Below are 24,337 nucleotides of genomic sequence, written 5' to 3' on the forward strand. Positions count from 1 at the left end.
AGAATAGCTTGCAGGAGTCCAAGTCTGAGAGTGTTAGGAAGAAAGGCAAAACCATAGGACAAAGGTGGGCCTGGCTTGGCCTCAGCAGACAAAGCTGAAGGGTATCAAAATGCTCTTAAGTTGGGGGTGCCTGAGTGGCTCAGTTGGTTGAGCATCTGACCTTTGATTTTGGCTCAAGTCATGATCCCAGGGTCATGGGTGGAGCCCCAAGTCAGGCTCCACACTGAGCGTGGAATCTGCTTGAGAGTCAGTCTCTCTGTCTCTCTCTCCCCCCCCTCCCTCCCCTCCCTCTTTCTCTGTCCTCCCACCTCCCCCAAAAATGCTCTAAGTGGATACAAAGGCTTCAGGAAGCATAGAGATAGACCCATTGAGAGTGTCTTGGCCAGGTCCCATCATGTCTGTCCTGTCTTCCTGTGCTCAGGTATCCTGGGAGTAACACTAGCTTTAATGCCTCAGCTGCCCTGCCCTGCTCCAACGTGGGTGATAGAGGCTCTTGTTCTCTCCCCCACATACCCCTGTTACACTTGTCAGGACCGCACACATCAGCAGTAGATTCTCTGGAATTCTATTTACATATGTGTTTTCTCTCACCAACTAGATTGTTAAATTCCTCAGAAGCACATTATCTTACACTCTTGTGTATCCCTCACATCTAACACATTACGGTAAAACATCGTTTTGATTAATAAACCTTGTACTGTACTTATTGGTTGATAACGTGTCTCCTTATTCTCTCCATCACCAGACTCTTGGTGATCCCAAAGCACCGCGTTTGCGATGCTATTGACCTGCGAACTTCCCAGGTTTCTTGCTTGCCTGTCATTCACTATGTTTATACGACCCACGTGGAGTAGCATACATTGCTTTGCAATATTGTTATGAACTGGATATTTTAAAGATTTTTATAAGTTCCTTGAGCGTAGGAAGCCTGTTTGCTACAACTTTGCTATGCCAGGCAGGCGAGGTTTTGTGAATATCACGAGCCGCTCTACAATTCAAGTTAAAGACTCCAGCCCTTCTTTCTCTTCCGGGATGGAGGACCATAGAGATGTTCGGCGCAGCGAGGCCTCCAGGCGCATCCATCGAGATGCGCAGAGGGCGGCTAGAGCGTTGCTCGCCGAGGCGGCTTCCGCTTCGTTAGTCCTCCTTCCCAACATGGCGCAGTCAGTTAACATCACCGAGCTGAACCTGCCACAGCTAGAGATGCTCAAGAACCAGCTGGACCAGGTGAGGACGGGCGGCTGACACCCCTTTCCCGCCTCACATCCCTTTTGCCCACGCGTACTCCCTCGCCCCCATTCCTCCCCCCTTTGGAATGCTTGCCTTCCCCTGCGAAACCCCCACACCATCCCAGGATGAGCCCCCTCTCCGGCAGTGCTTCCCCTCTTTCTCCAGCTCCCAGACTGACCCTGTCTCCCGTCCTCCCTAGGAAGTGGAGTTCTTGTCCACGTCCATTGCCCAGCTCAAGGTGGTACAGACCAAGTATGTGGAAGCCAAGGACTGTCTGAACGTGCTGAACAAGAACAACGAGGGTATGGGGTAGGCGCGTGAAGGCGACATGGGGGATGTGGTGAGCCGGCTACTCTCGCCCCGCCTTCTAATCCAGTTGTCCTTACCTGAGAAGAGAAAGCAATCCACTACGTATTGTATGCCGCTACGTGAGCCCTTTGCATGTTGCCTGCCTAGAATTGAAACGTACAGGACATTCCTCTGCTCCTGTTGTCCCTGTTTCTTACTATCTCTGTGCTGTGCCGTATTGGAACTCCCTTTAACGTCTTAACCTTCCCTGCTTGTTTGTCTTAATTGCTTTCACAGGGAAAGAATTACTCGTCCCACTGACGAGTTCTGTATCCTTTCGACAGAAACTGCTACCCTGCTGTCTCTTTTTCTCTCTCACCTGTCTCTCTCGAGGAAAAAAAAAAAAGGTGGGATTAGTTTTGATTACTGCAGAGTGTCCCCATGATTCTGAGAACACTCTTATTATACACACTTTATACCTCTCCTGGCCTGGGGCCAATATCCAGCTAATGCTTTGTGAGCACAAAGTCATGTGTAGAATTGAGGTGTGATTATTTCCCTTTGCTGTTTGAGAATATCCTCTAATATGAAGACAAAACAGGTGTGTTTACACTTTGACTAATAACTTAGAAGACATAAACGATAGAAGGATAGGATATAGAAACAAGGGGGTCGGCTCTGTGTGTGAATCCTCAATTTTGGTTTAACAGTGGCTATTTCCAAACTGTTGTTACTAAGAAATCTGGATTGTTTTACTTGAATGAGTGAGTTGTGACAGTAGGGCACCTGGAAGCTGAACACTGACAGGCTGAAAAGAAAACAACAGAAGTAGTGTCATAGGGATTGGCCACTTAGCATTAAGTCCGTCGGGAATTAGCTAGTGATTTTGTGCTTGGGGCTGTTGAGGGAAAGTGGTCTGGCTATTTTTTTTTTAATGTTTTATTTTTTTTATTTTTGAGAGTGAGAGAGAGTCTGAGCAGGGGAGGGGCAGAGAGAGAGAAGGAAACAGAATCCAAAGCAGGCTCCAGGTTTGAGCTGTCAGCACAGAGTCTGATGCAGGGGCTCGAACCCATGAACGGTGAGATCAAAACCTGAGTGGAAGTTGGACCTTTAACTGACTGAACCACCCAGGTGCCCTGAGGCTGGCTTTTCACTTTTACTACTCCACAGCAGTAGGAAAACACTGTATGTAGTCCTTCTGGAGGGGCTAGTGGGAAGAATTATAAGAACTGCTTAGAGAATGGGAGGGCCAGAGGGTGTTCCCAGCATATGTCCTTTCTCCATAAGGCACCGAGTTCTCTGTCCCTCCCCATCTGGAGTGTATAGGTATAGTTCTAAGGCCTCCAGATCCTTCAGTCCTTGTGCCTTGTGGCTTTTTAGAAAAGGCCAAGCAGGTTAGCTGACAGGGAATCATGACTCCTGTTGGGCTAGTTTTCCCTTAATCCTTACTTCTCAGATGTATGTCCCGGGGAAGCTACATGATGTGGAACATGTCCTCATCGATGTGGGAACAGGCTACTATGTAGAAAAGGTGAGTGGAAGTAACCATGTGGATGCCTCTCTGAGCAGGGAAAGGAAGTTTAGGGGACGAGCTAGAGTGCAGCATGGGGTCCCCTCTTAGCCCTTCATTTACCTCTGGCCTTGCAGACAGCTGAGGATGCCAAGGACTTTTTCAAGAGGAAGATAGACTTCCTCACCAAGCAAATGGAGAAAATCCAGCCAGCTCTGCAGGAGAAGCATGCCATGAAACAGGGTAAGGTTGGCCTGGAGCACCTCTTCACTCTTTCTACCTCCATGATAAAGAACGTGGATTCCAGTGTGAACTGGGGGCATCCCCTTTGCTAGACTAAAGCCATGTCTTTCTGTTTGATGTCTAGATGTGTTATTGTCTAGATTCTGTGCATTAAAGATTCACTATTTGTGAAGCACTATTTGGGTGCTTGAGAATTTTAGAAGAAGGAAATTATATCTTTGTTCTTGAAGAGTTCCTATCTAATGGGATGGAATGGGGGAAATGATATGTGTAAATGAACACACAGGAAAGAAATACAGCCCTAACTAAGGACTAGCCGTTACAACCCTGGTTACACATTAGAATCACCCAGGAAGTTTAAAAAGGAAGCCCGAGTCCGATCCAAACCAATTAAATCAACCTGAGGCTGGGGGAGTTCTGGGGGTCAGTGTTTGTTTAAAAGCTCCCCAGGTAATTCTGTTACACAGAATTGAGAAGCACTGTTCTAAAGGCAAAACTCGTCCACAGTACAATTTTCTGGTTATGTTTGAATCATTTAGGACTGTATTTTGTTCATTTTTATGTCCCAGTGGTTATCATATTTAGACACATTGTAGACTCTAAATTTGTGTGTGTCCCCCAGTGAATCACTGTGTTAAAAGTTTTATTAACTGTACTTGGTTGTCCACCTGTCCTTAATTTTTTTCTCACTTCCTGAACTCTGGGTTCTCCCCTCTAGCTCCAGACCAGGGTCTGAACGCTTCTTTTTTTCCACAGCTGTCATGGAGATGATGAGCCAGAAGATTCAGCAGCTCACAGCCCTGGGGGCAACTCAGGCTACTGCCAAGGCCTGAGAGCTTGTATCAGAAATGGGAGAGAGGGACCCTGCTTCAAGGAGCCTGGGACTTTGTGGGCGTGGCTTCCTGGGGTCAAGGAAGGGAAGGGTCTTATTCATGCTAATAAATGTGCCAGCTGGGCAGAATGTTGGTCTTTTCTTGCATTAAGCAAAGGACTGGTGGTGAGACCGGAGGGCGGTAGTCGAGACGCTGTGCACCTCCCTAGAGCCTGCTCTGTAGGGATGGGGCGGTGCTTATCTCGGAGGCTCCACCCTGAGCCTCTCGGGGAGTTGGGGAGAAGTGCCGAGCGGACCTGGTCTTTGCGGACGGTTGCCATGGAACCGTCCAGCGGAAATGGAACTGAGCGGGCTCTTCCTCTTCCGGGTCGGCGACCCGCCTCCCCACGGGGGGAGGCTGCATGGGCCACCGCTCCCTGCGTGGTCTTCTGCCTCTGCTGCTGCTGCTGCGGCCGCCACCCTCCCGGGCCGGGCCCCGGACGCTCAGCCTGGAGTCCGTCCCGCCGTCCAAGCGACCCCGCGGCAGCCGCATGGCACCGCCCCGGATCGGGACGCACAACGGCACTTTCCACTGCGATGAGGCCCTGGCGTGCGCCTTGCTGCGCCTCCTGCCCGAGTACCGGGTACGGTCGGCCGAACGTGCCTCCGGGGCGGGCCGCGCCCGTGCGCCCCTCCTCCCTCGCGACCCCGGCCGCCCCCTCACCTCCTGTGTTCCCTGCAGGACGCAGAGATCGTGCGGACCCGGGACCCCGAAAAACTGGCCGCCTGTGACATCGTGGTAGACGTGGGTGGCGAGTACGACCCGCAGAGACACCGATATGACCATCACCAGAGGTGAGCTCCCAGATACCATTTCTTGAACTCCTTTGACTTCGGCTCTCCTCCGCTCCGAGGCAGCCGTCCGGTGGTCTGGCCCGCGTCAGCGAAGGGGACCGCCTCATCCTTGAAAGCCAACCCCCGAGTCCCGCGGGACGGCAGCCCGCCAGCCCTCCGCCCGCTCTGCACCCGTCCATCCTGCTTCGGGCCTCCCCTGGCTCCCGGGCCGGCCTCTGGCCCCTCGCGACCGGCCGCCTTCCTCCGCTCAGCCAGGCTTTCCTCCCACTGGCGCCGTCCTCGCCCCCGTCAGCACCCCAGCCCAGGGTCGTCCTTTCACGTGTCCGTGCCTCTTCAGACAGCTAGGCCCACGCGGTGGCGGTGGTTGGTGGCCGCTCAGACGTGTGTGGTCTTCCGCTTCGTTTATACTCTTCCACTGGGAAGTCTTTCTTTTCCGAGGCCAGCACATCGTCCGCAGGACCGTTCCAGTCCTTTTCCCCTCTCCTCAAGGCCCTGCCTCCTCCAGCTCCCCCGGGAAAAGCTCTCCCACTTTTCCAAGGAAATTGAGCCTCTGCGGGCACACCCTCAGATTCCCACTCCCAGGCACCCTCAGCTCCCTCCGTCCTGTTCAGGAAACTCATTCCCTTCTCTTCGCCCCTTTCCAGATGTTATTACTTTTAACTCTGGGGGCTCACACCGCCATTCTCCAGAACCCCAGCCCTTCGGCTGCTTTTTGCCCACCCCTCCCCTCTCCCGCCTGGAAATCAAAGGAGTAACCGAAAAACAAAACCCTCCTTCATACACACCACACTGTTGAAAGTGGTGATCTCCGAGAGATTATGAGGATGTTTTATTTTAATTCTTTTTTTTTTTAACGTGTTTTTTTTTTTTTAATTTTTTTTTTCAACGTTTATTTATTTTTGGGACAGAGAGAGACAGAGCATGAGCAGGGGAGGGGCAGAGAGAGAGGGAGACACAGAATCGGAAACAGGCTCCAGGCTCTGAGCCATCAGCCCAGAGCCTGACGCGGGGCTCGAACTCACGGACCGCGAGATCGTGACCTGGCTGAAGTCGGACGCTTAACCGACTGCGCCACCCAGGCGCCCCATTAACGTTTATTTTTGAGACAGAGAGAGAGAGAGAGAGAGCATGAACGGGGGAGGGGCAGAGAGAGAGAGAGAGGGAGACACAGAATCGGAAACAGGCTCCAGGCTCTGAGCCATCAGCCCAGAGCCCGGCGCGGGGCTTGAACTCGCGGACTGTGAAATCGTGACCTGGCTGAAGTTGGACGCTTAACCGACTGCGCCACCCAGGCGCCCCATTAACGTTTATTTTTGAGACAGAGAGAGAGAGAGAGAGAGAGCATGAACGGGGGAGGGGCAGAGAGAGAGAGAGAGAGGGAGACACAGAATCGGAAGCAGGCTCCAGGCTCCGAGCCATCAGCCCAGGGCCCGGCGCGGGGCTTGAACTCGCGGACTGTGAAATCGTGACCTGAGCCGAAGTCGGACGCTTAACCGACTGAGCCACCCAGGCGCCCCATTATTTTAATTCTCTTTAAGTATTTCTCTCCCTCGCTTCCTTCCCAAGTGTACATATTACGTTCATAAATGATGTGGTGTGGGAACCCTCTATTTATAGCCTCATCTCCTCCCCTCCCTTCAAAGCCTGTCTTCAAAAGAAGAGCGGACCCTGGCTCCACCTCCCTTCCAGTTCATTCCATTCATTCATTTAGCTGGTCCTCTCCCAATCTCTCCACTGGCAGTGCTCATGGAAAGGGCACCGGTGACCTCACCACCAAACTCAGGTTGCTGGCTGAAGGTCTCACTTCAGTTGATCTCTTTGGGACATTTTACAGTATTGACTAATTTCCTTTTTTCTCATGATTTTATATACTTTTTTTTAAATTATGCAGCATTTGATACATGAAAGAATGTATGTTTTCGGAATATAAAACCTGTAATGAACACCTAAGAACCAATCTCCCAATCTAAGAACTAGAACATTACCATTACCTTTGCATCTGTGCCAAGTACTTCTTCCCTGTCCCATCCCCCTGTGTCCCCAGAAGTAAGCAGTATCCTTAATTTTGTGTCCATCTTGCCCTTGATCTCCCGTGCAGTTCAGCACATGTCTGTTTTCCATCAACAATTTAGTTTTGCTTCTTTTTGAACTTTTACCTGAGGGAGTTACTTATGTTAGTCTTTATACCTTATGGACATTTTATAAATATTTTTGTACTTACTAATAATAACACTAAAACAAAAAATGAGCTCCCTGGGGGATTATGATGGCCTGGTAGTTAGAAATTACAGCTGTGGTTGGTTTCTGTTTCCCTGAGAACTGCCCTACCTTTTCCCTATTCTCTGTGCCACTGAGAATTCAAATTTCTGCCTTCCTCACTCACCTACACCGCTGCAGGTAATCTTGCATTTTTTTTTTTTTTTTTTTTTTTTTTTTTTGGTATGCCAGCCAGCACAGTGCTCTAACAGGCACTTATCCACTAAAGTGTCTCAGTGGCTCCCCACTACGTATACATCAAGTCCAAGCTCCAAAATACAGCGGACAGGGCCTGCCCTGATTTGGCCCCTGCTGACCCTTCCAGCTTTATTTTTTGGCACTCCTCGAATCCCAAGCTTGCCTTTCTTGCAGTTCCATGAAAAGATCTCTCAGCCATCGTACATGTTGTTCCATCTGCCTGGAACGCCTTTTCTCCTTCACTCTTTGTCTGGCTGGCGACACCTACTGATTCATCTTTTGGCCTGAACACACTCCCTCCCCCTTCCCTCCTTATCGTTGTTTATAACCTAGCTAGAGCATTCACTTGGTCGTTTGTGTGCTTGTCTACCTTTTTTTTTTTTTTTAATTTTTTTTAACGTTTATTTTTGAGACAGAGCATGAACGAGGGAGGGTCAGAAAGAGGGAGACACAGAATCTGAAACAGGCTCCAGGCTCTGAGCTGTCAGCCCAGAGCCCGACGTGGGGCTCGAACTCACGGTCTGCGAGATCATGACCTGAGCCGAAGTCGGCCACTTAACCGACTGAGCCACCCAGGCGCCCCGCTTGTCTACCTTTAATAGATGAACTTGAAGGCAGGGACGTTGTCTTAGGTCTTTTTTTTTTTTTTTGTAATCCCTAACGTCTAAAACACAAAGCCTGGCATGTAGTAAGCATTCAATAATCCATTGTTGAATGCGTGTATGAATGGGGACTCCAAGCTGACGTCCATGTTGAACCCCAAGGAAAAGCTGAAGCCTTCACAGCTGGGCTTCCTCCTCCCAACTCCTGACTATTCTCCAGTGTCCTCACCCACTCGTGTGTGCACATGCACACACACACTGTGGGTTTCCTGGGGCAGCTCTGCCTCAGCCCCACTTCCCTGTGCTCCTCAGATCTTTCACAGAGACCATGAGCTCCCTGTCTCCTGGGAAGCCGTGGCAGACCAAGCTGAGCAGTGCGGGACTCATCTATCTGCACTTCGGGCACAAGCTGCTGGCCCAGTTGCTGGGCACTAACGAAGAGGACAGCATGGTGGGCACCATCTATGACAAGGTGGGGACCCGAGGACAGAGATGACCCATATATGCATCTCCACCGGCTGGGAGTGGGCCTCACGCAGGACTGGGCCTCAGGTCAGGATTCCTGGCCCAGAGCTAGCCCAGCACCCTCTCCCTCAAGCTCATCTTCTCACAAGGAGACGGTCAGTCTCTCTCATCTCTGTCGTGGGGCGGTTGTGAGAAGTGGATGAGGTGGTGTTTGGAGAAGGGCTTTGAAAACTGTAAAGCAGCATTTCCTGGTCCTTTTCTTGACCTGACATGCATTAACAACTTGGTAATAGAGGTGGCTGCTTACGTTTGGAAGCATTAAGGCTTAGAGGTTCTGGCTGCCCTGAAGGGGGGTCGGGGGCAGATCTCGGACGCACGGATTGGGAAGCTCAGCTGGGAAGGGTTTTGATTACGAAAACTTCTGCAGGTTCCATCAGCAACCCCTGCAAGCAGCTCAACACGTTCCTGCTGCGGGGAGGGGATGGGGCCACTCACCCTGGCACACGTGTTACATCAAACAGGGATTCTGAGGACACCTACTTGACCCCACTCCTATGAAGCTCACAAGTCAAACTTCAGGAGTGCCTGGGTGGCTTAGTCGGGTGGGCGGCATACTCTTGATTTTGGCTCAGGTCATGATCTCACGGTTCATGAGATTCAACGCTGAGTCGAGTTCTGTGCTGAGCTTGGAGCCTGCCTGGGATTCTCTTCCTCTCTGCCCGTCCCCTACTCGTGCATGTGCACTCCCTCTCTCGAAATAAATACATTTAAAAACATAAGTCAAACTTCAGATTTAGTCAGCTCTGGTCGTTGCAGAGGCCATTGAGTTCATTTCTGTCTCCGCTTGCCTGTCATCTGCCCCTGTGACACAGGAGGAGCATGATCCAAAGGAGTGAAGAAATATAAGTGGTTGAACTGGAGCTTTTGGAATACTAAGGTTTTTAGACTGCTGGAGTCTGTTTTCCCTTTTGCTGAGGAGTTTCTAAGCAATTAAAGGAGGTTGTACCAAGTTTTAACTGAGCATCATGTTGGGGTCCAGACCAAGAGGTGCTGGGCACAGAGGAGTTTATCGGCTCTCTCCAAGAACAGCACTTTTCTGCAAACCACAGACATATTGATATTGTAGGCCTGTGTGTCGGGCAGTTTTGCTTTAAGCATTGATATCGTGTATCATTTCTACCCCCCCCCCAGGCTCTTGAGGCCCTGCCCTGCCATTTCTGCAGGCTCAAGAGGTACAGCACATGGCACATTCTGGGCTTCCCTGGGACCACATCCCAGCTTGTGTCTCCTCCAGCCGTCTCTCTACCTGACTTGTGTTTAGCCAGACCCCTCTGTACCTCATTCACCAGGTCACTGAAGAGCCCATTCGGCCTCCCTGGAGACTCACCCACTCTCAGCCAGAGATCCATCCACTTCCACAGAGCCCCTCATGGAACTTGTTCTGAAGTCAGCAGCCCCCACCCCACACACACTGGCCTTGACTCGGGCTCCGCACAGTAGCGGAGGGAGTGCTGGATTAGAAGTCAGGTGATCAGAATTCCAGCCCCAGCACTGTTAGCTTGACCTTAAGCCGCTGAACTCCCCAGTTCCCCCTTTCCTTGTCCAATGAATGCCGAGAGGCTTCACGGGACTGTCGTGAAGATTCAATGAAAGAGTGTGTGTGCGCATACTTTGAAACCTAGACCACTGTATGCAAGTGGTAGGTACCCTCAAGAGCATTTCCCCCACTGCTGCCTTAGATGTACGAGAACTTCGTGGAGGAGGTGGATGCAGTGGACAATGGGATCTCCCAGTGGGAGGAGGGAGAGCCTAGATATGTGCTGACCACCACACTGAGCGCCCGGGTTGCTCGGCTTAATCCTACCTGGAACCAGCCCAACCAAGACACCGAGGTAAGGAGAGCCCCAGGGGAAGGGACTGTGAGGCACGTAAGTGCTTCGGGGGAGGAAATGAGAGTGGTTGCCTCTTCCACTCTTAGCAAAGTCAAAAGTTGGGGCCGGCACCATGGTTCTGATTCCCACGATTCCCAGGCCGGTTTCAAGCGTGCAATGGATCTAGTTCGAGAGGAGTTTCTGCAGAGAGTGGGCTTCTACCAGCACAGCTGGCTGCCAGCCCGGGCCTTGGTGGAAGAGGCCCTGGCCCAGCGATTCCAGGTACAGGCCTGGGAGGAGGCACTGTGGTTCACAAATTGGTGACTGCTGGTAGGCTGCCGGTCGGCAGGGGCTCCCACTTTCATCCTGAACCTTCCAACCATGCCTCCCTTTCAGGTGGACCCAAGTGGGGAGATAGTAGAACTGGCCAAAGGTGGATGCCCCTGGAAGGAGCACCTCTACCACCTGGAATCTGGGCTGTCCCCTCCGGTGACCATCGCCTTTGTTATCTACACTGACCAGGCTGGACAGTGGCGGGTACAGTGTGTGCCCAAGGAGCCCCACTCATTCCAGAGCCGGTAAGGCCCTTAGAGGACCGCCCTGCAGGCCTTCAGGTCTGTTTCAGCCCTTTATCAGAGGGAGCCACTAACCTTGGCCTCTTCTGTGCTCCCTCTCTTCCTCAAGGCCTCCATTTGCTCCCACCAACTTCCTCTTTCTGCTCACTTGTAGGCTGCCCCTGCCAGAGCCATGGCGGGGACTTCGGGATGAGGCCCTGGACCAGGTCAGTGGGATTCCTGGCTGCATCTTTGTCCACACCAGCGGCTTCATTGGTGGGCACCACACCCGAGAGGGTGCCTTGAGCATGGCCCGTGCCACCCTGGCCCAGCGCCGATGAGTCCCACAAATCCCCTACCCTAATAAAATGCCATCTGTCTCATATTGATCAAGTCCTTGCCCCATTATTGCCCTGCACTCTTTTGGGAACCTGCTGAAATTTGGGAAAAGTGAAATGTTTATTATATGCCAAAGTCCATGGTAGGTACTTTCTCAGCTTTGCTTTCCAAAGCATTTGAAAACCACCCAGTTCCTAAAGTTAAATAATCTGACCCATTTCATGAAAAGTGACACAGCCATCTTAACCCGAAGTCCACACCTTCTTTTCTTCACTAAACCCCAGTGCAACTCTCTGGAAAAAAGTCTCATAACTGAGTGGAAAACAAAGAAGGGAATTTATTATTACTATTATTAGAAGTGGGAGTGAGGGGAGTGGGGCTGGGCAGGCGGTGGCCCAGGGAGAGGGTCCCATGGAGCAGAGATTGGGGATGTCTCAGTAAAGAGGGGCAGATCATGAATAGAGCCTCCGCCCCCAGCTGGGGGCTCCTGGGTTCGGCCAAACACTGGGCTGAAACGTGGAAACTGGGCATTGACAAAGTACAGAGGGATGTGGGCAATTCGGCCTGTGGACCAGCACTGCAGAGAGGGACAAAAAAAAGTCTATCAGAGCCTAGGCCCAAAGAAGGCCACACAGCAGCCAAAGCCCTGGTTCTTCCACCCCGCTCCCGAAGAGCCCAGTAGCCTGGCCTACTCACCACACTGAGCAGAGCCCCTTTGTTGAAGGAAGGATGGAAAGCGATGAGCTGTGCCTGGGCCCCTGGCTCCCCCTGGATAACGCCACTAGGGGGAGAAGGTGAGCAGGCATCTGGAGCCGGGCAGTGGAGTAGGATGTGGGTTCGGTGTGGGAAAGCTGGTGGGGAGTCCAGACCTGATGGGCCTACCTGGCACTTACCAAGGAAGCAGCTCAAACACAGGGCTGTTTCGAGTGCGAAAAAGGAGGATGACTGGTTTACCATCCTGGACGCGTGGATTTCCTGTAAGAAATGGATGTGACAGGAAGGCCCCCTATAGGCAGAATCCCGGGACAGGGCGGAGACCTGCAGCCAGGACATGGACACCCTCCATTAATGGAAGATGGCTGTAGCCGAACAAAGTCCTTCCTCCCCAACTCTTACCTTTCATGAGCACAGCCAGACGTTCCCCACTGGGGTCCCAGACCATGGAGTGAGCCTCTCCCCCAAGTCTATGGGTCAGAACAGTAGGTTGGGAGGGCTCAGCATGGCCCCTCCACCTTTTGACTGCCCCTCCCTCACCAATCAGCTCACCTTTCCTCTCCATCTGGTGTCTGTACTGTTGTCTCAGACAGATCCGCCACAATGGTGGCTGACTTTGCACCTCCAACGCGCCCCTTTCCCTCCCCTGCAAGAAGGGAAGAGGCTCTGGAGTACAGGAAAGGGCCTCTCACTGGTCCCCTGCCTCCCACCTATTGTAAGCATCAACACCTCTCAAGTCTCCCAAGTTTTACTTCCCTTTATCCTTCAGAGTAGCATATTCCAGGGGGTTCTTGCCTTCCTCTGACTGCCCCAGATACTCTGCATCCGGAGCCATTTCCCCTGACTCACCACAACGTTCTGGGAATGACAAGGAGTAAATGAGTGGTTCCCCCAATACAGTGAACAGCAGTCGGTTTCCATCTGGGCTCCAGCAGCCAGTCTGGGGTCAAGGAACAAAAGGTAGAGGAACACTGGTCTGTAGGGGGACAAAGGGAGACAAGCTGGGACAATCTGGGGCCCACCTGCTCCCTGGCTCTCTGAATCACAGTCACCTCTTACCTGACACCGCCCTGACAGAGTAGGCCACCTCTCGCACGTCCACATCTGGGCCTCCCAGACTCTGCACCAGAAAGAGTCAGGTCACAGCTTAGGACCTCTAGGCTCCAAAACTTGTACTTCCCTCCCTCTGCCGGTCTCAGGGCCAGGTCAGAGAATGGTCACAGAACTTCCTGCTGGAAGTTCCAGGAGCCAAGTGCCTTTCTCTGGGTCATTCCTGTCCTTACCCCTTCCCCTGCTCTCCTCCCACTCACCGAAAGACAGCTGAAGGAGTGGTAGCCAGAACTTTGCTGCCATCCGGAGACCAGAACAGATTGGTAACCCCACCGCCGCGAAACCAGGGAAGGGGAACACAGGTCTCCGTTGAGACATCCCATACCTAGGCAGAAGGGGCAGGAGTGAGAGGGAACTCCAGCATCCCCAACCTGTCACGGGGGCTGCCCTTCTTCTAGGTAGAAAGACACAGAAAGGGGAGGAAGCAAGAGAGGGGCTGTTAAAACAGGAGAATAGGTTTATATGTACAGGGATAGCAAGCAGAACTTTATTTATTTTGAGACAGAGAGCAAGCAGGGGAGGGTGCAGAGAGAAAAGGAGAGAGAATCCCAAGCAGGCTCCACGCTGTCAGTGGAGCCCCCAGGATATTTTCCACCACCAGAGAAGAATGCTCTTGCCTCACGTCTGAGGGGGCTCAAATGGCCAAAGGATGGGTGGGGACCACTCACCAGGATAGCAGCATCCACAGGTGAAGCTGAGAGCAGTCGTCCCCCACTGGGTGCCCAGGCCAAGCTGGTGACAGGTGTGTGCCCAGGGTGAGAAAGCACTTGTGCACAGCCAGAAGAGGGTCTGCCGAGGGGAAACGGTATCAAGTCAGAAGGCGACAAAAGGAACGCCCCCGACTCTACTTCCTTGCCTTCCTCTAAAACTTCCAAACCCAATGGCCCCTCAAATCCAAGTTAGAAGACATGAATAAGGGTCAGGGAAAGGAAGGGAGGAAGGAAGGAAGGAAGGAAGGAAGGAAGGAAGGAAGGAAGGAAGGAAGGAAGGAAGGAAGGGCAGAGTCGTCACCATGAGGTCCATGGATGAAAGTGCATGAAAGAGAGGAAGCTTGTATCGTGGGCCTCCAGGAGACAAGAACTGACCAGCAAAGCTGGATGGTGCTGAGCAGGGGAGAGGCCGTGCTCTGCCCCAGACCAGAGCCCTCTCCCCGCCGCATCGCCCAGCCTGGGGCCTGGGATCATCTATGACTCTACTTCAGGGTTCCAAGTTCTCTTCCAGAAATATCGGCTGCTGCTCCCCAGAACTCATCCCGTGCTGCAAACCCTGTCTTTCTGTCTTTCCTTGTCAGAATTAGTCTTCCTGTCTGTGCTCCCGCATTATTTTCTGCTTGTCACAAAGGTGCTGCATGTGAGGTCATCCTCCACCATGAGGCTGTGACTTTGTCACCTCTGTACATCCAGAACCACATACTTGGCCTGGCGGGTGCAGGCTGTGACCTGAATCAATGCCATCCTCTTCCTTTTCCACCAAACTGTAACTACCTCTAGTGCCAGTGAGATCCTAGATCATAGAACACAACTTATTCTTGAACTTTACAATAAGTCAGTTATCTTTTCAGGTCCGTTCACAGAGATCCATCTCATTCTTTTCAGTGGCTCCACTGTCTCTGTTCCCCTGAACAGATAAACTGTAATTCATTCACTCATGCCTCCACCAATGGAGATTTCACAATTGTTTACGATGTAGGTTTTTTTTAAGCTTCTTTATTTATTTTGAGAGAAAGAGAGCACACACGTGACCAGGGAGGGGCAGAGAGAGGGAGAGCGAGAATCCCAAGCTCCATGCCGTCAGCACAGAGACTGACACAGGGCTCAATCTCACGAACTGTGAGATCATGACCAGAGCCAAAGTCGGACGTTTAATCAACTGAGCCACCCAGGCACCCCCATGATGTTTTATTACAAACAATGCGGCAAAAAAATTCTCTGTATCGATATCCTTATATACTCACGTTACTATGAGTTCAGAATTTGGGGGTAAAAAAGGCTGGCACTTTTTAAAAAATAGGGGCGCCTGGGTGGCTTAGTCAATTAAGTGTCCAACTCTTGGTTTCAGCTCAGGTCATGATCTCACAGTTTGTGAAATCAGGCTCCTTGCTGAGAGTGTGGAGCCTGCCTGGGATTCTCTCTCCCCTCCCCTGCTCACTCTGTCTCTCTCTCAAAAATTAACTAACTAAATAAATATAAATACACCAACAAATTATTTCGTGAAAAGTTTGTACAATATAGTCTTCTCACGAGAAAAAAAAAGTAATCACTTTCCTGGTCTTGCTAGTACTGGATATTATCAAACATTTTAATTTTAATAATATCATTCTGAATAAGAAATATTCTGTATTTTCTTCTAGTCCCTTATTTCTATGTTTAGTTTTTTAGTCTGCTTGGAATTTACTTGTAGATAAAGTATAAAGCAAAGACTACCTTTATGATTTCCCAAAAGGATGTAGCCAGTTATCCCAACACTACTAAACTACTAAAACACACACACACACACACACACTAAACTTCTTTATTGTAATAATAAGCCAAATTTATCATATATTCAATTTTCATATATTCTTAGATCTGTTCCGTTATTCAGTTATACTGATCTGGTTTGTTTATCCAGACAGTGGTAACTTTCCATTACTGTAACTTCATAAAATATTTTAATACTGGGTAGGGCAAGTCTCCCCTCAATATTCTTTCTTTGCAAACTTTTCTTGGCGATTCTTCCAGATTTATTCTTTAATAAAAACTCTGAATATCATTTTGCCCAGTTCAGAAAAACAAAAGCCAGAAGAATTCTGGTTGCAAGTCCACTTAATTTGGTATTTTTGTGATTACACTTTCCTCTCTGGGCATATAGTATGTCCCCCCATTTAGTCAGCTCTAGTTCAAGTTTCTTCCACAACTTTCTTCAGATGTCTAGTAGATTAAATACATTTAATAATTTATTCTTAGCGATTCAGTAAGTGTATGTACTGTAAATAGCATATTTTTTCTCCTTCAATTTCTCAATAATTTTTACAGGTATAAAAGAAAACTATTAAGTTTTTGGTTTCTTGGATCCAGTCACCTTACTACATTTAGGTGTATTAGACCAAACAGTTTTTTTAGTTGAGTCTCTTGTTTTATCTAGGTATGAAATCCTACCTTCAAAGAACAGTAATTTTCCCTTCGTTTTCAAGACATCACATTTTTTTTTTGTTTTAATGCACGCACTAGAATCTCCAAAAATAATGTTGATTAACAATGGTGACAATGAGGGGCGCGTGGCTGGCTCAGTTGGTAGAATGTGCGATTCTTGATCTTTAGGTTGTGAGTTTGAGTCCCAGTTTGGGTGCAGAGATTACTTCAAAGAATTAAATCTTTTTTAATGCTTGTTGTTTTTGTTTTTTTTTTTTTAATGTTTCTTTACTTTGAGAGAGAGGGAGAGAGAGAATCCCAAGCAGGTTCAGTGCTGTCAGTGAAGAGCCCAACACAGGGCTTGAATCCACAAACTGCAAGATCATGACCTGAGCCGAAATCAAGCGTCACACACTTAACCAACTGAGCCACCCAGGCACCTCCAAAAAATAAAATCTTTAAAAAAATAAAAAAGAGAAGAAAAATAACAGTGATAATGGTAACTGTCTTTATCTTGACATTACTGGAGAAAATACCTTTAATGTTTCCTATTTCACTGTCTAACACGAGAGCTACTGATTCTGAGTAAATACTTTTTTTTTTCCCTCCTAAGTAAATTTTTATGTTAGGTCATCTCTTTGTATTCCTATTTTACTTTCTGTTTTCACCTGGAATGTCTGCTTTTTAAGAAGAGCATTTATGGACATAAATATTTTTCTCCTTTAACTTGCTAGTGCAATAAATCATATTAATAGATTTCCTAACGATGAATAGTCTTTAATTTCTGAAAAATTCTACATGGTTAAGATTTTTTTTAATATGCTTTTGGGGGCACCTGGGTGGCTCAGTTGGTTAAGCACTTGACTCTTGGTCTTGGCTCAGGTCATCATCTTGCAGTTGGTGAGTTCGAGCCCCACATCAGGCTCTGCTCTGGCAGGGTGGAGTCTGCTGGGGCCTCTCTCTCCCCACCCACCCTCTGCCCCTCTCCCACTCACGTGCACACACTCTCTCAAAATAAATTAATAAACTTAAAAAATACATAAATAAATATGCTTTTGGACTCTATTTGCTAATATTTTCTTTAGGATTTTTAATATTTTTCTTAAATGCTTATTCATTTTTGAGAAAAAGAGAGTGTGAGCAGGGGAGGGGCAGAGAGAGAGAGGGAGACACAGAATCTGAAGCAGACCCCAGGCTCTGAGCTTTCAGCAAAGTGGGGCTTGACCTCACGAACTGTGAGATTATGACCTGAGCCAAAGTCAGACACTTAGCTGACTGAGCCACCTAGGCAGCCCTATTTAGGATTTTTGAATCTATGCTCAAATATCTTTCTTATACTACTTATTGTTAGGTTTAAGTTTTAGGATTTAGCTTCATAAAAATAAATCAGGATGAATTCTGGGACAGAAAGAGGACATCAATGGAAAAACTGGTAAAATCTGAAGAAAGTCAGAGCTTAGCTAATCATGTACAAATATCAGTTTCTTAGTTTTGACAAAGGTAACATGGTAACGTAAGATGTTAACAATGGGGGAAACTGGGTGACAGGTGTACCATGACTCTGTACTATCTGCAACTTTTCTAAACATCTAAAATTATACCAAAATAAAGTTTATTAAAAGGGAAAAAAATCAGAAGGCTTTCCAAATTTTTCGATGATCTGATCTAATTCAAAAAATATGGAAAGGTGCCTGGCTGGCTTGGTCAGTAGAGCATGAGACTCAATCTCATGGTCATGCCCCAATCTCAAAGTTCAAGCCCTATGTTGGGCATGAAGCCTACTTTAAAAATAAACAAACAACATCCAAATTATCATAGAACTCTCATAATGCCATCTCATTGGCAAAATTGCCTGGCATTTTTTTTTAACGTTGATTTACTTTTGAGAGAGAGAGAGAGAGAGACAGAGCATGAGCGAGAGAAGGGGCAGAGAGAGGGAGACACAGATCTGAAGCAGGCTCTAGGCTGTCAGCACAGAGCCCAACGCGGTGCTCAAACCCACTAACCATGAGATCATGACCTAAGCCAAAGTCAGACACTCAACGGACTGAGCCACCCAGGAGCCCCGTAGCCTGGCATTTTTTTTTTTAGTGGTAGAATTCATCTGTTTTAATTTCTTACACAATCCACTTTGGTTAAATTTTGCTAGAGAATCAAATGTTTCCTTTAGATTTTCATTGGTTGGTCTAAACTTGTATATGATATTCTCTAATAGTTCTTTTATTTTCTTCCATGTCTGCTGTTATCTCTTCTTTCCCACTTTGAAAATACTATACTTTGATGTTTTCTTTTAGCCTGATAAGGCTGGCCAAAAAGTTTTCTTTCTTTATTCATAATTCAAAGAATCGGTTTCTGGCTTTATATTTACTTAGTTCTCGTGGGTATTCTTCTTCAAATTTCCTTGATTTCAACTTCTGTCTACATTAATTCCCTCCCCCACTTCCTTTAAACCCTACATCAGACAGTCCTCTGAAAAAGACAAGTCTTTCCACTCCACAATCCATGGATACACACTCCCCACAATTCCTGAAGTTCCTAGTTCCGTCCCTTTCTCTAGATTATGGCATTCTCAGCACCTTGACGCTGACCTTAGGTCTGCTTCTCCCACAGCCCTGCGAAGCACTGTAAAGACAAAGAACTTCTTCCAGACCTCAACACCCACCACCACTGGCCTGGCCGCAACCCTCAGGCCAAGGTAAGATAGAGGCTGTTGGGACTCACCGGGTAGACAAAGAGGTGGGGTCCAGGGTCCAGATGAGAATGCAGGTCTGGCAGGCCACAGCCAAGACAGAGGCACTGAGGGGCTTCCAGGCCAGAGCCGCCACATTTCGCTGCAGCCGGTGCTTCAGGGAGGGGACTATAGTGCTGTGGGGAAGATTAAGGAGCTGAGTCAGAGCAGGGACACTATAGCTCAGGGGACCGGAGTTCAGTTGAGGAGGGAAAGCCAAGAGAAGAAAGCTGATCACACAGAGCGCAGGGGTTTTGTGAGACAGAAGTCTAGGATAAAGATTAGACCCGGAAATAGGACGTGTCTAGCTGTAGAGCCTCCCTGACACGATTCTGGAAGGGGTCCTGTGGACCAGGCCCAGGAACTACAGGACCCCTGGAACTAAGGCTAGCGGGGATAGGGAAATGACTCATGGACATGGAGACTGCAGAGTCGGGGCCTGCCACATACCTGCTGGCATTATACACGCGGACTGAGTCATCTAGCAGGGCCACCGCAAACTTGTTGGTGTGGGGGTGCCACGCAAAGACCCGCAGGCAGCAGCTGGACCTGGCGCAGGAGTGAGCATGAGGAAGGGGAACCTGCACCTTCCCGTCCCCCAGCCCAGAGGCTCAGATTCCCTTTCCTGGGAGGGCAGTATTGTTTTTCCCTTTTCATTTCTTTTGTCGGGAAATAGGAGGAAGGAGAATGTGGGTAACAGTCAGGAAAGCAGTGGGAGGGGTCTCTGCTTTGACTACCCTCTCCCTCAGAGAAGTTCCAAGGTTCCGGACTTCCTTCCCGCAAAAGCCCTGGAGCTCGTACACTCACCAGTTTGTGACTTGGGCAAATTCGGCAATCAGATCTTCACTCTTGAGCTGTAAGAACAAAGCGGATAGAAGGGGTGCTGGGACACAGGGAGTTTATCCCCTCAATGGGAGCTGCACTGCTCCCACCCTCTGCAGACTCCCACCCCACCCTGACCTTAAGGGATGGGAAATGGAAGGGGGCAGGAGTGAGGGAGCGGTGGCTGGAGTGGTTGGGGTTGGGGGGGAGCCAAACTTACAGACAGGTGGGGGAACAGGGACCCGTGGAGGGAGGAGGCCCATCGACAGAGTGCCAGGGCCCAGCTGGACGCCGTCTTCACCCACTCAAACACTGTGAGGTTGAGGAAGCAGCTCTGGTTAAACCATTCACAGGGCTCTCAATGCGTACCCTAAGATGAAGGATGAGCAAGGACGAGCATCCCCCAGGTCCTTCCACCCAGCAAATGCTTGGGGCACCCACTCTGGGGGATGTGAGGTAGGCAGAAGGGAGAAAAGATGGCACGGGCACAGCAATGCGGCAGGAAAAACAGGGCTAAAGGGAAATGGGCTGGGAGAAGTTAAGACAAATATGGAGGGGAGATACCAACCATAAAACTAGAGAAGGCTGGAGGGGAAAACACTTACCCTCTTCCTCCGAGTTCGCAATTTCATTCAGCACCCCAAAAAGGCCCATATCACGCCTGGTGAGAGAAAGCTGTGAGTCAGATTATTCTGATGCCTTCAATCTCCCTCCACAAGTTATATTCATTCAATAAACATGCATTAAAAATAAGAGCATTCAGGGGCACCTGGCTGGCTCAGTGAGTGGAGTGTGTGACTCTTGATCTCTCGGCTGTAAGTTCGGGACCCGCATCGTGTGTAGAAATTACTTAAAAATGAAATCTTAAGAGGGCCTGGGTGGCTCAGCTGGTTAAGCATCTGACTTCAGCTCAGGTCATGACCTAGTGGTTCATGGCTTCAAGCCTCACATCAGGCTCTCTGCTGTCCGTGTGGGGGCAGCTTTGGAACCTGTCTCCCTCTCTCTCTGCCCCTCCCCCACTTGTGCATTTGCACTCTCTCCCTTTCTGTTAAAAATAAATAAACATTAAAAAAATTTTTTTTTAATTTTTTTAATGTTTTATTTATTCTTCTTGAGAGAGAAAGAGAGAGAGAGAGAGAGAGAGAGAGACAGAGCATAAGCAAGGGAGGGGGACAGCGAGAGAGGGACACAGAATCCAAAGCAGACTCCAGGCTCTGAGCTGTCAGCACAGAGCCTGACATGGGGCTTGAACTCACGAGACATGAGATCATGACCTGAGCCGAAGTTGGACGCTCAACCAGATGAGCCACCCAGGCGCCCCTAAAAAAAATTTTTTTAATAAAATCTTTAAAAAAAAAAAAAAACATGCACTCACATTTTTAATGAGTGCCAAGTATGTGCTAGGCACTTTATATATAATCCTTTCATTTAATTATCACATTCATCTAAATGGCATTCTGCTCATTTTACCAACAAGACAACTAAGGCTCAGAGGTCTTTCAGGGCCTTGTAAGCAGATCGAGGGATCAAGACTTGCCCTAAGCCAGCGAATGGAAAACCAAGAAAAGATTTTTTTTTTAAAGTAATCTCCACACACAACATAGGCTCGAACTCACAACCCTGAGATCAAGAGTCATGCTCTACCAACCGAGCCAGCCAGGCTCCCCACGATGGAAGGATTTTAAACAGAGGAATCAACTGATCACATTGGCATTTTAGAAAGATCAATCTGGGGCACCTGAGTGGTTCAGTCAGTTGAGCATCCGACGCTGGCTCGGGTCATGATCTCACAGCTTGTGGGTTGGAGCCCCGTGTCGGGCTCTGTGCTGACAGCTCGGAGCCGGAGCCTGCTTCAGATTCTGTGTCTCCCTCTCTCCCTCTGCCCCTCCCCCACTCATTCTCTGTCTTTCTCTCTCTTTTTCTCTCTCAAAAATAAACATAAAAGAAAGAAAGAAAGAAAGAAAGAAAGAAAGAAAGAAAGAAAGAAAGAAAAGAAAAGAAAAGAAAAGAAAAGAAAAGAAAAGAAAAGAAAAGAAAAGAAAAGAAAAGAAAGATCAGTCTGGCTACAAATTAGAAGGGGACAAAAACGGAGAGAAGGAGATGGGGTAAGAGGCTATTTCACAAATCTGGAAAAAAGGCCAAAGTGCTCTGAACCAATAAGGTTGGAGAAAAGCAGACAGATTTGAGAGGCTGAAGAAGTAAAATGAACAGAATGTGAAGGCTTATAGACATTAGTAAGAGTAATAGCAAAGGAAACACCTATGTAATACTTATAGCAGCTAATACTGCTTACAGTATGTCGGGGGCTGGGCTAGATGCTTCACAAGCATTAGCTAATTCAGCCACCATCACAACCCTACAAGATCGGTACTGTTAACATCTGCATTTTTAGATGAGAGAACAGAAGCCTGAAAAATTAATATGGTCACAGTGACCTAGGTAGGAAGCAGTAGCATCAGGATTCAACCTGTCTGTCTGCCCCAGAGCCTACATTCGACCCACTTGCTCCTGAATGAGCAGTAAGGTCATTCCCTGAGACGAGAAACACAAGGTAGAAGCAGGTTTGGAAAAGGAAATGAAGAGATCGGCTTTGAACATGCCGAGTGTCTGAAGCCTGTGTTAGAGCCAACTGAGGGGGTTTGGCAGACAAGGCAACACCCGGTATGAAGTATCAATTTTAGGTCCAGCCCAGGACACCAATATTTAAGGGACATCAGGAAGAGGGGGCACAGAAAAAGGCGGGGAGAAGCAGCAGCTGCTCGTGAGAGTACAAAGGAACACTCCCTTTGAACCCACCTATTGGATTTGTAGGAATTTATCCTACACATGACAGTGATAATAACTAACCCTTGAAGGGATTAATGTGTGTGGGCCAGGCACTGTTCTCTAAGTGCTTTACATCCATTAATTCATTTCATTGTCACTACAACCTTGTAAGATAGGTTCCACTTTACAGATGAGGAAAGAGAGGGACCAAGTGATTAAGTAACTTGCCCAACATCACACACCTAAAAAGTGATACAGCCAGGAACTGAATCCAGACAGGGAGATGCACCAAATGAATGACCTAAATAGGAGATTATTTATTCACTGCAACATAATACCTATACCTAAGCTTCAGACAAAAGCTCAGAAAGTGGTAATGATGTGAAGAGGGGGCAGGGAGCAGACTCACTTAATCAAATCAGAAAGCAAGGCAAGTCACTGGAGATGAAATGAACTACTGTTGACTTAGGTTTCTCAGTAAGGGCAGCTAATTTGTTACGATGGATGATATCCAGCCCTAACCTAGAGAGAGCTTGGCAGCCCAAGGCAGAGGGACGGTGACCCCATCTTCTTCAGGATCTGCAGACCACCGCCCAGGAGACCCTTTGCCACCTCTCACCATATGTTGATGCATCTCTTCCACACCTGCTCCCGGTGGTGGATGAAGGCAGTTCTTGTGCCATGGTCCAGCCTCCCAGGGGTCTTCAGGGGATCCTTAGTCAGGTTCAGAACAGGAAGATTGATCCACTATAGGCCAGAAATAAGTGGTGTAATAATGAGTCAGTCTCTCCCCCGGATCTTTGCTGAACTCCCGGTCAATCTCCAAACCATGGCTGGGCTAAGAGTAAGAGGCTCCAAACACCTGTTTCCCATTCCCATACATGTAACCCTGGTGGGAAAAGGAAACTGAGCTTAGCTCCCTTATCTGGAAAACTAGAGTATTTCATAGGATTGCTGTGATTATTAAATCTTATAATATCTGCGAAGCACATCTGACTCAGAGCCTCTTTCGTACGTAGCAAATGCTCAGTAGGTGTCAGTTTCTCTCCCTTTTCCTCCCTAGGAACGCTGTGGGTAAAAAAACGCTCCAGGTTGTGCCTCCGCAGCGTAGAGAACTACCGAACTTCTCAGGTAGTTCTCCTGCACCCTCACATCCCCTAAGTTCTCCCTCATTCTCTCCATCCTCTCTAGGCCTGCCCCCACAGCTCCTCGACATCCCTCACTGTCCAATCCCAGCCCTAAAATACATTCCAGCCCTTCTATTCTCAAACCTGGGCCAGGCGGTTTCCAGTTCGCCGGACTGAGGACAGCTACCCAGTCCCCGCTACGCTGCCTCCGGTTCCCCGTGCCCCGCCCCCATGTCTGTAGGTCCCCTCCCTCCTCGCCCCAGCCACCTGGCCCCGGAAGTCAGGAGGCGGACTCTCATAGCTATTGCCTGTCACCAACTCGTTATTGTGCTCGTAGAGGGTGACTTGACCCCTAGGCGGCGGCGGAGGGAACAATCCCAGGGAGCACATCTTGCCGGTCGCGAGGCCGTCCGGAATCGGTAAACTCGCGGAACCCGCTCCTCTAACTCTCAGTTCCCGGGCTAGATTCGGACCCGTACGGGTCGCCGTCTGGGACAAACAGCGATGCAAAATTCAGCGGAAGTAAGGGGAAGAGTAACGCAGAACACGAACGCGTGCGCAGTCCGGGGCCGACTTCCAGAGCTTCCTGGCGCGCCGCCTGGCGGCGGGAGGGAGAGCGGCGCGGGTGTGTCGCGGGGCCAACCCCTAGTTAACGGTCGGAGCGGGTTTTGTGTGTGCGTGTTTGTTAGTTTGTTTTATGCGAGACTGCTGTTTTTCCCAGTTCCAGACTCCACGACA

General features: G+C 49.1%; 3 protein-coding genes across 8 annotated transcripts; 2 read left to right on the plus strand and 1 right to left on the minus strand.

The window, feature by feature from the left end:
* The first annotated feature begins 1,069 nt into the window (after positions 1-1,069).
* PFDN5 (prefoldin subunit 5) lies at positions 1,070-4,232 on the plus strand. Its single transcript, XM_015081243.3, has 6 exons — positions 1,070-1,227; positions 1,430-1,532; positions 1,816-1,847; positions 2,975-3,049; positions 3,166-3,271; positions 4,028-4,232. The coding sequence occupies exons 1-6, from the start codon at positions 1,156-1,158 to the stop codon at positions 4,102-4,104; spliced, it is 465 nt and encodes a 154-aa protein (XP_014936729.2). The 5' UTR covers positions 1,070-1,155; the 3' UTR covers positions 4,105-4,232.
* Positions 4,233-4,473: 241 nt separating this feature from the next.
* MYG1 (MYG1 exonuclease) lies at positions 4,474-23,565 on the plus strand. Of its 3 annotated transcripts, XM_027036275.2 has the most exons (8): positions 4,474-4,726; positions 4,825-4,937; positions 8,306-8,465; positions 10,198-10,350; positions 10,489-10,611; positions 10,726-10,907; positions 18,767-18,851; positions 23,536-23,565. In XM_027036275.2, exons 1-8 carry the CDS (start codon positions 4,505-4,507, stop codon positions 23,548-23,550), a joined length of 1,053 nt encoding a protein of 350 aa, XP_026892076.1. In that variant the 5' UTR covers positions 4,474-4,504; the 3' UTR covers positions 23,551-23,565. The 3 variants fall into 3 exon arrangements, with proteins under 3 accessions (XP_026892076.1, XP_026892074.1, XP_026892075.1); XM_027036273.2 differs by lacking the exons at positions 18,767-18,851; positions 23,536-23,565 and adding an exon at positions 11,014-11,276; XM_027036274.2 differs by lacking the exons at positions 18,767-18,851; positions 23,536-23,565 and adding an exon at positions 11,059-11,276.
* On the minus strand, positions 11,514-24,122 carry AAAS (aladin WD repeat nucleoporin). 4 transcript variants are annotated; one of them, XM_015081276.3, is made up of 16 exons: positions 23,867-24,119; positions 23,092-23,219; positions 20,312-20,367; positions 19,927-20,018; positions 19,692-19,738; positions 19,335-19,433; positions 18,878-19,021; positions 13,715-13,835; positions 13,247-13,371; positions 12,996-13,056; positions 12,786-12,876; positions 12,489-12,582; positions 12,339-12,406; positions 12,116-12,197; positions 11,919-12,003; positions 11,536-11,799 (listed from the first exon to the last, which is right to left on the minus strand). In XM_015081276.3, exons 1-16 carry the CDS (start codon positions 23,987-23,989, stop codon positions 11,575-11,577), a joined length of 1,641 nt encoding a protein of 546 aa, XP_014936762.1. In that variant the 5' UTR covers positions 23,990-24,119; the 3' UTR covers positions 11,536-11,574. The 4 variants fall into 4 exon arrangements, 3 of the variants coding, with proteins under 3 accessions (XP_053082269.1, XP_053082270.1, XP_014936762.1); XR_008300254.1 differs by having other exon boundaries at positions 11,735-11,799; positions 11,919-12,028; positions 23,867-24,118; XM_053226294.1 differs by having other exon boundaries at positions 11,514-12,003; positions 23,867-24,122.
* Positions 24,123-24,337: the final 215 nt, after the last annotated feature.

The sequence above is a fragment of the Acinonyx jubatus genome, chromosome B4, assembly GCF_027475565.1.
Source record: "Acinonyx jubatus isolate Ajub_Pintada_27869175 chromosome B4, VMU_Ajub_asm_v1.0, whole genome shotgun sequence".
Classification (NCBI taxonomy): Eukaryota; Metazoa; Chordata; class Mammalia; order Carnivora; family Felidae; genus Acinonyx; species Acinonyx jubatus.